At 37.9% G+C, this 12,829-nt stretch overlaps 2 protein-coding genes across 3 annotated transcripts in view; both read right to left on the reverse strand.

Annotated features, from left to right (window-relative positions):
* LOC100893905 (dnaJ homolog subfamily C member 22) overlaps positions 1-9,545 on the reverse strand; it is a 30,694-nt gene extending 21,149 nt beyond the window's left edge. The window contains exon 1 of one of the 2 annotated variants that reach the window (XM_030974660.1): positions 8,825-9,545. The gene's annotated coding sequence lies outside the window, so the exon portion shown is untranslated. The remainder of the gene's footprint in view (positions 1-8,824) is intronic. The other variant, XM_030974659.1, reaches the window with a different exon arrangement.
* A 757-nt stretch (positions 9,546-10,302) lies between these two features.
* The window catches only part of LOC753779 (cholesterol 24-hydroxylase), a 33,478-nt gene continuing 30,951 nt past the window's right edge, over positions 10,303-12,829 (reverse strand). Inside the window, exon 13 of the mRNA XM_030974658.1 lies at positions 10,303-12,786. Coding sequence (XP_030830518.1) covers positions 12,640-12,786 — 147 coding nt within the window. The 3' untranslated portion in view covers positions 10,303-12,639. The remainder of the gene's footprint in view (positions 12,787-12,829) is intronic.

The raw sequence follows: 12,829 nt of genomic DNA on the forward strand, positions 1-12,829 counted from the left end.
CACCATTCTGTAGAGCGATCGAAGCCTCCCTAGAACCAAACTTGAACAGTACGGTACCTACAGATAGAAGACCACTTCCAAAGTGCTTCATGCTATTGATTTCTCAATTAATCTTTCATTCAACTCCAATGGCAAGAAGGGCGGAAAATGGCAAATTAAATTGGTAGGCCACCAGATTGACAGGGTTACCCCAAAACACCTCTAATCAATTTTTAATGCGCTGACGCAGACTTGAATTTGCCCGCCTTGGAAATCCAATAAAGATCTTGGCTCAGTGCACGTTGCTTCGCAAAGTGACCTTGATTTAGACCGGGAAAATGTGAGAATGAACGAATTAAACCCATTAGATTTCTGTTTTCCTTTCTCTTGTATAGTCTCCCAAGTGCTTTATTTGATTTCTAATTTTCTACTCTACATACGGTATGTGTAGTTTACTGAATTTTGTGAAACCCACTTCATACAGGATTGTCCTTAAAAAGCATTAAATGTATACATAAATGTAAAAATGAAAAATTGTACATATTCATCATAATATTATACAGATAATTAAAAATTCCAAATTTTCTGTAATTTTTTATTTACATGTACATGTACATGTAGATAGTCGAAATGATAGGCAATTATTATAGTATACATGTACATGCACTGTATAAGGAAGTAAGCTACTTAAACTCATCTTTTATCAGTATTAAGTGATAAGAAAAGAAACAAAGTACAGTTAGTTACAATATTGGTCACTTTGAAGAAAAAAAATACTTATTTTCAATCTGAAAATTTCTGAGCCTACTGTACATGGTGAATTGGTATTAGGGGAAGCACCTCATCTTTTGTCATAAAAAGTCAACATTGCAAAATGCCACGGAGGTGTACATTATGTGTAATATGTAAACACTTCATTCTTCCAATGTTATTTAAAAAAAATTAGAAATGGAATATGATGAGTCATAATTGTACAGGACACAGTGGTTATTGATGAAAGCAAGCAACTGCTTGGTTTCTGTACAAAACTCACTTTTTGTGGTTTATTTTTGGACCTTTACATAAAGAGAGTTAATTTCCTGATTTATTTAGCCATCTATATTTATACACAAAGGTACACTAATATGCACATGATTGTGGCCAGTCAGGAAACTGATAAACAGGAGTACTTTGGTCTGTGAATTGCAAAAAGTGGGGAAAAAATAAAAAAGATACAGGGAAATCTCAATTTCAAACAGCAAATCCCCAAAGAGCATTGGTATTGTTTTACACTGTAAGGAATCAATGACTTTGTTTGGGGGAGGGACATTTTCAGAAATACGTATCCAACATGTACATGTACAATATCAGTATCTGCACTATGCAATTTATACTAAATGCCAATAAATATAAACAGATGTTCTTTAACAAAAACAAGAAAAACATTAAATATTGAACACAACACCTAGAGTAGTAATATATGTGACCATTCACAATGGCCAATATATTTACAATTTGATATTCAACAATGTACATGTACATTATGTGAGAAGTTTGAGAACATGATCAATTCAGACCTTTGATTTAGGCCTAATTAGATATACAATTTACATACTGTACATGTATTATGGGGTGAAGAATACATTCATTGGTTGGGGAGGCATTGTGTATATATGGTTATGGTTATATGTTGAAGGGAAAAAATGTTTGAACATGTACCGGATTCAATATCCAATTTAAAACTTAAAGTCTTTTGTAAAGATCATTTCTATGAAATTTTGCTCTTCAGTGTTCCCACATAATGTTGGACTCATTTTGGTTCGTTGTCCGATCCATGGTTTGCAAATACAGGTGTATGGCTGATACGCCATTTTTAAAATGTAATCAAATTTAATGCACAAATCTTTGTAAAGCGCCTCATTACAAATTATTTCATTCACCTGTTACGAATACATGTATGTAAGTGCACTTCAATAGTCAGAATACGAATTGCAAACATAATAGATTTTGTGTGCTAGGTAGGACAAGCCCCAAGTTTGTCCTACCTAGCAACTTTTAATGTATGCAATTTGTATTCTAACTATTGAAATACAATTACGGTATTCGTAAATTTTATTTAATTACGAAATGGTCTATTTTTTACTCATAGTGGTTCATTGCCCGTTTAATGGCCTTTAATGGTTTGCAAATAAACATGTACGTGTACATGTTTATTTCGGACTGATACTAATTAAATTAAGCAAGTACCACTTTGCAATATGTAGCCTATAGAACTGCTAACCGGCTTCTTTAGGATCAATAGTGGGTTAGAGTAATAGGATTAAATCAATAAATCCTTCAGTATAAACCTTGCTATGATTTCATTTTTCAGCTTGCTACATAAGGTGGGACTTACCCCTATTAGTTTAGTATGCGTGCAGACTGAGGTTTCATATATTGAACGCTTTAATTTTGTTGGCTCCATGAAGAGGATTAATTCATATATTAGGAGAATGTTCTGCTGCGGTCTGAATTGTTTTAAAGTACATGTGTGTACAGTATACTGTAGCTACAGTGAAATACGGCTGGCTCTCGGGTTTGTAAATAAATCATTGTGTGACTGTCTGATATGCTGCAGGCCCATTAACACTCATGAAATCACAATTGCATATATATTTTACATAAATTTTCAGGGAAAAAAGTCCAATACAGTGTACATATTGGATACCATTTCAATATTTTGCAATTTGCTTGCCTGACAAACACATACATTGTAGTAAGGCTGCGAAGAGTACTTAAATAACTCAAAAAACTACTCGAGTACGATTTTTCGTACTCGAATACTCGGGCGCCATTTTTTTCCCCCCCGCCCTATACCTGGCACAATCCAGGCCGACGCTTACCCATGCCCAGTGCCCAGGAGAGCACCGGCATTGTATCGTCGGTAAAAATGTTTCCTAGGTCAATCACTGTCAACTCACCACTCAGAAACTGGGACCAAATGTCCAGATTCCTGTTTGGACTCGGGAGGAAAATGGATTAGTCTGTCATCTTTGGTTTTTAAAACAGCATTGTTTACTATTATTATTAATATTAAATCGGCGCCTTCAACTGCAAATCGATGTAAATCGCGTGAGTTTTCGGAGACAGACCTGGGATACTGCTTCCATAGTATGGGGGTGGCAATTTTTAATTTTTTTTTTAACTTTAAAAAAACAAACAAACATGGCGTCCGAGTATCTGAGTATTCGCCTGTAAGCCTTGGAGTGTACTCGAGTACTGTACCTCATTACACGGTTATGCACAGCCTTACATGTACGTAGGGCAATCAATTCAAGTACAATAGTTTTCCTGAGAGATGGATGAGTATATAATGTATGAAGTGCTTCTTAAACCTTTTTAAAAGCACAACAGATTAATAATTCAGGAAATGTGTTCTTATACATGTAATAAGAAAAACAATCATACAACTACAAACTGCAAAAAAAAAAAAGTTTTTTCAAGGCCTTTCTGAAGGTAATAACTGATGAAGACTCTCATTCTACATGTAAGTTGTAGATCATTCCAGTATTTTTAAGCAGGTACAGAAATGTAGTAAATATCCTATCACTGGCTAATGTGCAAGTAACTGAATATGTGAGACAGAGAGGATCACTGACTGGCCTCAAATGTACATGTACATTGTAGGAGTATATTACTATAATTCAAACAAGTATCTAAATATTGTGGAGCTTGATTATAACTGAGTATTTTGTAGACAAACAAGCGTATTTTCAAATCCAAAATGTATTCTTTGTTTCAAAGGAAGCCAGTGTAATGAGCTCAAGAGTGGCTGAGATGGATGGTCCCTAGAAACCTGAAGTATCAATCGGGCTGCCCAATTTTGTAGCCGTTGCACACGATCCAATTTAGTTGAGGGAATGGTAGAGAGAAGCCCATTAAAATAATCAATACGGGATAGAACTAAAGAAATCACAGCATTATGACAGGCAGACTGGTCAATAAACCTTGTGATTCTAGCAATATTCCTTACGCACTGTAACCAGATGTACATGTATATATGCGAGAATCAAATACAACACCAAGTTTCTTATTGTTTTTGAAGGTCAAACTGAACAAGTGAGCTGAAGCAGCAACAAAAAAAGTCAGTCTTTGAATCATTTAATTTTAACTTATTTACTACCATCTACTGCCTAATATCTGAAAAACAACTTTGACGTTTATATTTACTTTATATCAAGTTGTCAAGAGTATAAATATAAATCATATTGTCACAATCATTTCATGGAAAGAGGTAATAAAAATGGTATTCAAACTTGATGGGCAACGGACGGTGCACATTTGTACTTCTCTGAAATGTACGCAGTCTGTAGGTGTGGTGGATGTACTTTGTACAAAACCTCATTAGGCGTGTCTTCACTATCTCGAGATTGCCAAATATCCAGCTATTTGAACTATCCCGATCGAAACTATCCAGCTAATTTGCGTCTTCATTAGACCGAAATAGCAAATTAGCTGGATAGTTGGTCGGGATAATATCCCAAGATACATGTATCTCGGTCTAGTTTGCAAAATATCCCACTACATGTATATCCCAACTAGCGGGATAGTTTGCGACCGTCTTCATTAGACAGAAGTACAGAGTCAAATATTCCGATCCCATCATGCACAACGATTTCCGGTCGGGATAATGCACTTGTCATTTGTAAGACGCACCTCTTGACCCCCGGGAATGGTGCGTCATTGTACCGATGTGAGTCGTACATTTTGATACCATGACGCACCTTCCGTCACAGAAAGTGACACACCATTACATTCCATCGACGCACATTTGAGTCAAACATATGACGCACCATTTCATGAAAATGACTAGCCAATGACGCACATTTGAGAAACACTTCTGCTTGGAGAAAGTGACGGTCCCATTGACACACCAAATGACGCAACGTGGTAAAGTGACTTTCTATGACGCACATATGGGTCAGTATTGTGACGGACATTTTGCGGCCATGACGGTACTGTGCGTCGCGATTTTGGGGAACATGACGCAACCATGACGCACCATTCCCGGGGGTCAAGAGGTGCGTCTTACAAATGACAAGTGCATAATATCCCAAGATACATGTATCTCGGTCTAGTTTGCAAAATATCCCACTACATGTATATCCCAACTAGCGGGATAGTTTGCGACCGTCTTCATTAGACAGAAGTACAGAGTCAAATATTCCGATCCCATCATGCACAACGATTTCCGGTTTTCCGTGTTTACTAGTTGTACTAGCGTGCTGAGCGGTATAGATCGCATGTGCGCCGGAAATCGTGGATGAACGTGAATTTCTTTCTCCCCTTTTTCCCCAACTACCGGTATGTAGTAAGCAATAAAACCCCATTCAAAACAAAAATCTGGTTTCTCTAAATGCACTCATCCAAAGCAAACCTACAGTTGTACAATGTATTAAAGATGTAAGTTGACTGCTATATCTTCTTTTTTACCCAAAAGAGTAAGACCTCACCTTAGACATTAACAACATTTTGAGGGGTACTGTACATGTACATGTACATGTACCTTACAACCATATACCGGTATGAAATGATTAGTCACCCTGGAAACCAGGCTAGCCAAAATAAACTCTGATTTTATGTCTGATTCTATGTTTGATCAGGCAGCCAAAAGCACTTGGTTCTGAATACACAGTGAAGAAGATCAACATCGCTAGACATTGGAGATTCCAGGACATTGCCAGTACTCATACTCCTGACAATTACATTGCATAGGGAAAGAAGATGGGTGTTTTATTTCATAACAAATCCCTACACATATTTTTAGTTTACTAACATTCACATGTATTGTAAGCCTAAAGATAATTACAGTAGACAATCAAAGAAAATCATAGATACAGCGTATGCCAGTAATGCATCACTAGAAAGTAAAAACCAGAAAGATAATAATACAGATGACAGTCGTATAAATTTTAGGTCAACTGCATATCGGACAACACAAATAAGATCACCTCTCAGGATTTGGAATACAAGCGCTTCGCCAGAAAATTAAGCGATGTTTTGAATTGATGGCATCACATCAGACACTGATCCTGTGTAATCAGACGACGTCCTATAAACTAATGAACATATTTTCAGTAGAATTATTTTTCAATAATAAGATTTTGATTGAACATATTTCACACAAATTTAAAAGGGAAGCGATGCTGATGCTGATAATAATAACCCTTTGCTTAGAAACATTCAGGGCAAGGATAAATGATTGGTTTAAAAAACACCAAAATATCAGTCTACATGTACATGTACTTTGAACTGCAAAGTTCGCCAAATGATAGAAATCATGGACGATGTTTGTTCCCGATTGAAATGCTAAGCATGTGTCAGTGCAGCTGAATGTACAATGGCGTCTTTCTTATGATCTATAGTGAAGCTACAACTGATTACTTAATTTTTTTAAATGCTGCATTTTTTCATCAAAATGAAACCATGTCCAAAATTCAAATTGATACAATGTGTTCAAACAGTAATACAATGATGCTGGTCGAGTAAGAAAAATTAGTGAAAAGGAGATGACGAAAGAGGCATTGAAAATGTGTGCATTGTTATGGGACACTGTTTGCTTATGCTAATTTGGTACCATGCGTGACGCAACAAGTGTCAGCAGTGTTCGGAGAGCTCATCAAGTGTGAAAGTGGGGAGGTATTTTACCATTTTAACATTGATAATAATCGTTACTTTGAATGTTTCCACGCAGGGAATATTGATTACCTTGTTCGATCTAACCTTCCCTTATGCAATGACACAAATTGAATCAATATTCAAAATCAATGAACATGTACTTTCAACGCAGTACTACTGTACAGTAGTATTTACAAATGTAGTAGCAAGTACTTTCTAAAGTTGACAAAAGGCAAATAATACACATACACACTTTAGGACAACACCAATTAGTGTAATGCAAGATTACTGTAAATAGCTACGAATTCAGCTGTTGTTTTTGTTGTCAAAATCGAGTTGGCAATGTGAAATCAGCCTTTATCATAAACAAGACCATTACTTGCGTTTCCAGCCATGATCATAATCGTTAATTCTCAGCTGTGGTCAATGTTTTCGTCATGTAAATCACATGTCAGTTCAATATCATCAGGAACACGTGGTAGGTAAGCAAAGCTCTTACACAGGTTCCACCAATAAATTTCCATATTGACTGATGTTGAATGATCATGTTGTATGAGTAAAAGACTCCTTCAGCAAAGCGCGAACACCAAAAGGTAGTTTGCAATGTTTGTTGTGTTTGAGAATGTGGGATTAGATATACATGATCCTCATTGTGTTTTTGTTTACCGTAATGAGGATCTAAGACATTACGGTAGATAACTTCACACAGGCCCGCCCGCCCGCAACCCACCATCGGTATGCACTTGTATTGTACAGCGGTTTGCTGTGAAATCTGTGAAAAGGTGTAAACTAATATCTACGTTTATCTGAAAAATACTCCAAAAATAACAAGAAAATTTGGACATTTAATGAATATTTACTTCATTTTTGGGTACATTTTTAGTAGGGTATCTCCTACTCTAGACCGAATTTTCCGTCTCTTTCGTTCGTTAGCCTCTTATTGGGGTAGGGTCGGCCGGCTCTCTCTTTAGAGACGGAAACCGTCTATACACATTCCCTTGATAACGCCACGGCCATTTCAGGTCGTAGCGTTTTGCCCCCAAAATCCCCCAAAATATCATTTTACCTCGTGTATATCCAAATATAAATTAGGCCTAGGCTAATACATCGGTTCCACTTACTAACTTGATTGAAATAATCCGTTTAATGGTCCCTTTTAAGGAAATTATGGGTCAAAATCGACATCCATGTTGAAAATCTTGCAAGCCGTGTTAAACTCTCGCTGCCGGAGTCATCTAAATCAATCTCATCCCTTCTAGTCTACGCCGAAGGCAAAATGATTATGAAGGAAAAACTGTGCGCCATCTACACGTTCGTAATGGCGTTATCACAGGTTTTCCCTCATAATCATTTTTGCCTTCGGGGTAGACTAGAAGGGATGAGATTGATTTAGACGACTCCGGCAGCGAGAGTTTAACACGGCTTGCAAGATTTTCAACATGGATGTCGATTTTGACCCATAATTTCCTTAAAAGGGACCAGGCATTAAACGGATTATTTCAATCAAGTTAGTAAGTGGAACCGATGTATTATAGCCTAGGCCTAATTTACATTTGGATATACACGAGGTAAAATGATATTTTGGGGGATTTTGGGGGCAAAACGCTACGACCTGAAATGGCCGTGGCGTTATCAAGGGAATGTGTATACATGTAGACAGTTTCCGTCTCTAAAGAGAGAGCCGGCCGACCCTACCCCAATAAGAGGCTAACGAACGAAAGAGACAGAAAATTCGGTCTAGGTATCTCCTAGACCGAATTTCCCGTCTCTTTCGTTCGTTAGACCTCTATTCGGTCTAGGTATCTCAAAGTATCCAAATTTTGGATACGTTTCTGAACAAGCGCCAAATGTTTTCCAAGACCCTATGCACTATGTGCACCCGCTGAAGTCCTGGAGTTACATCTAGATCTAAGTTAAGTATGATGATATGATCTAGAGCCAGAGGTCTAGTCTGAGTTATTCATCTAGATTCTAATTCTAGACCCATTTTTTATTTTTATAAAAATTAAGAGTTAAATATTAAAATAGACAGTAGATCTAGACTGACACTGCACTGACAGCCAACCGTAGGGCGTAGTACTAGACTAAGTTAGATGATAGATCTAGACTCTTTATAATACGTTAGGCCTAGGGTCTAGGGCTAGGCTATATAATATAATGTAGGAGACGTATCATCAACATGTCATGATCAAATAGAAAAGGATCTCACCTCTTGTTACCCTTCTCAGTATCATGTATCAATGTTCCGCTGCATAATAATAACTGAACTGACAAATTTATTTTTAGCACAGTTCCAGTCTTTCCAAACAAACGTGCCAATCAATGCCAGCCCAGATTTGACTTCGTTTGGAGCAGATTATTTCCTCAAAAACATCAGTCGACGTCGCCTTGTATGCTCAAATGAATTCATCAATGACAAATAAGGTTCTCAGACACCAGGGCCGGTCAGCCCAAGACATTCTAGGCATAGACTTCCGTTAATAATTATCTGGCTACCGTTTGGCCAAATACAGTTCTCATGTAGTCCATGGTCGACCGTGGATGTTGTCGGTCATGTTCTGTCTGATCATTTGTGTACAAAATGCAGTCAATGTAAATTCCCATACTATGCGCATGTCCATCCACTTCCGCATTTTGATTTCGCTGGACTACCGTGTTTTATACGTGAATCGAGTGCCACTATGCAAAATAATAACTGACAGGGCACTCAGCGTACGACAACAGCGTCATCTGCGGCAAAAGACTGATTAGTTTTCAGTTTCGCCTGGCCTGGGAGAAAGAGTACCGGTACCCTAAAAATAGTCACACAAGAACTGCACTTCAAAAACCCTTAAATTTGAGGGAAAAAAAATCATCAAACTGCATGATACCATGATGTCATAACCATCTTCACCATCATCATCATCATCTACATCATCGTCATAACTATCATCATCACCATCACCAGTGACCATCCGTCATCACCATCATATCCATCATCATAACCATCATCACAATTATCATCATCGTCATCATGCATCATCATCGTCATCATCATCATCATCATCATCACCATACCACCACCATCGTCATCACCCCTTATCATTGCAGTATCATCATCGTCATCATCGTAACCATCATCATCATCACCATCATCATCATCACCACCACCATCATCACCACCACCATCATCACCACCACCATCATCATTATTGTCATCATCAGTGGCGGATCTAGGGTAGTGAGCACTATTAAAAAAAACTCAACACCCCTCCCCCTTGAGCAAAAAAAAAGAGGAAAGGGTAAATCTATCGTTTTGCTTTTTGTTGTTGCCAGGGGTGGGGGCCCGTCTTTAAAAACAAAACTTTGGGGGGGGGGGGGGGGCTATCTCATTAACTCAGCTCTCAACTAACATAAGAAAAAGAGGATCATGGGGGACCAACAGATGCCGATTGGGGAAGTTTCCTACATAGAGGGAGCAAGTAGCTACAATTAAGTAGGACAGTGGGGCTTTAAACACCAGCTGATATAGCTGCACAATTAACACTGGCAGATCTAGGAATGATCATATCAAGCTCCGGTGCCTCATTGGTCAGGACACCCCCCCCCCCCTTTTTTTTTTTTTTAGAATTCATAAAGTTTCATGTGTGCCACTTTGGCTACAAGTTTCTCTGACAAGCAAAACAAGAAAAGGGCAATAGTACAGGCTTCTCCCTAAAATAAAAACACTTTTAATAAAAATCAACATACCTTAGGTCACACAAATAAAAGACCTGATTATAATTCACACACAAAATGTTATACATTAAAGTAAACAAAATTATTTTGTCTCATAATCAAAAAAAAAAAAATTTATGAATTTCTACAAGAATATCACAAGGGATTTATGGAATATTATTTTACACATAACATTGCTTGGAACACTTGGTAGCTCTATTTTGCCTTCTTTTGTCATTTATATAATCTATTCATACAATAATCATTTGAATTTGCCCAAACAATATTGCAATAATTTAATTGTGATAAAAACAATGCATTGTATATCATTAATAAAATCTTATAAGGGAAATGTTTTAATTTGAATAAAATACCAACTACTTTCCAGAGTTTATTACATATACAACGCATGAATAACTAGTTAACTATACCATCAAATTGTTATTATCAAAACATTATAATGCGATAATCTAATCATAACAATTTAAATCCTATTTATGATCGTAAAAATGCATGAAGTATATCAATACACAGATGAATAATGTTGTATCTATACTTAACTAAAATTGTCACTCTTCATTATAGAATAACTGAACCAATTAAATCAAAGACTCAAACCAATGAAATAAATGAATCAAACGTTAAGTAAAATTACAATATTACTTCAACTTCTGACATTAAAAGGAATCAAGATAACAGATATAGAAATGTAAACAAATGCTTTCAATTCATTGGCTCTGCACGTTACATACATGACCAAAGTTTGGTAGGAATCCATCAGTCGGTTATAGAGATAACGCGATCACGAGAATGGGACGTACGTACGTACGGACGGACGGACGGACAACCCGAAAACATAATGCCTCCGGCTACTTCGTAACGGAGGCATAAAAATCAATTAACATACCTCGACCGAATTACGAAATGTTTTGGATACTCTACGGTAAAACTCTGATTGTCAATCACCTCTCCTCACTGAGTTGGTTGAACAGTGCCCTAAACTTTCTTCCCAAACTGCCTAATCACTCTCTTAATATCCTTCCGCCTAAATCAATTATTTAGTCTTTCTGCAACCTGAATATTTCTAAACAAAGATATGTTTAATAAAACATACCATCAATAACCTACATCTCCATAAGCAATCCAGATTCAGTATTATTACAACTCTCTCAATTTGAACTATTTAGTTTGTGGATTTTGAATATGCGTAATGAGGCAAAGTACACAGGCCCCTCTCTGTCTAGTCTAAGATGACCTTAAAGATAAAATCAAGTTTTCTCACTATACCACAATAGTTGGGTTAGAGTAACCCTTAAAGAGGCCTGCGGTATCATACTATCCCTCTCTCCCCCCTTTACATTGTGTATAGGTATTGCAGGAGAGTTTTTGCGATACTTGACTAGAGATCCATATAATAAAAATAATAATGGGTTCTTGTATAGCGCTCATGTGAGTCAGATTTGACCCTCCTGGCGCTCCACAGGTTTGAGTTCTGGCACTATTCTGGCACTATACTTGTGTTGTCATGAAAAAGCATCTTCATCTACATTACTTCTCCTTTAAGGTGCATAAAGGGTACCATATCCCGAGTGATCCAAATATCATGGTACCTTGAGTTAGTATGTGCACAACTGCACAATGATTAGTGGTTAGAGTGCTCCTAATGGGGCTTTCACATATACACTCCGGGGCCCGTACGGCGAGTAAAACCAGCCGCAAAGTTCCTACGGGGGCCGGGACAGTTTTTTAAGCTGTACAGGCGCCGTGGTGCTGAGTTGGCTGCTCCCAATTCTCCCAGCGTTTTTATCTGACCGTTAGGCCGTAGAAAGCCTGCAAAGGGTCCGTAGGGCACCTCACGGGTTCCGTGCGGGCTCCGGACGGTGCCCGGACGGGCCCCCCATGACTTTGTTGGGTAAATTCAACAAATTCAACAAATTCAGCCCGTAAGCTTACCGGCCGGCACCCTGCCGAGGTGCCTTGCATTTCACTCTACCATTTTTCACCGGGCACCTCACGGGCACCGCAGAATATGTGACCACACATGCCGTAGAATGTAAATCGGAAGGTTCCTGTACGGTCTCTAAATCCACGGCAAGCCGCCGGATAGGGAAAATCGTACGGGGCCCGGTTTATTTGTGACCTAGGCATTAGCGAGTGTAGTTAAAAATAATACATCAAATCCCCAATATAAAACAATATTATCTGTCCTCACACAATGTGCCCTAATATCATTGTGATGTCACAGGTTTATCATTGTGATGTCACAGGTTTCTCATCCTGATGTCACAGGTTTTGTTATTGTGATGTCACAGGTTTTTCATTGTGATGTCAAATGTTTCTCATTGTGATGTAACTTTTGCAGCCATCTTTGGGCTTGAAAGTGAGCGTCTCTTCTACAAACTCAAAGCTCTGGTTGGGTACAAGTTGGAATTCCAGTTGCTGAATGAGCTTACATATGACCACCTTGAATTCAATCTAATAGGAATACAATCAAAATTACAAAAGGAATCTTCATCAA

Source organism: Strongylocentrotus purpuratus, unplaced genomic scaffold (genome assembly GCF_000002235.5).
Source record: "Strongylocentrotus purpuratus isolate Spur 01 unplaced genomic scaffold, Spur_5.0 spur5_scaffold_7, whole genome shotgun sequence".
NCBI classification, from domain to species: Eukaryota; Metazoa; Echinodermata; class Echinoidea; order Camarodonta; family Strongylocentrotidae; genus Strongylocentrotus; species Strongylocentrotus purpuratus.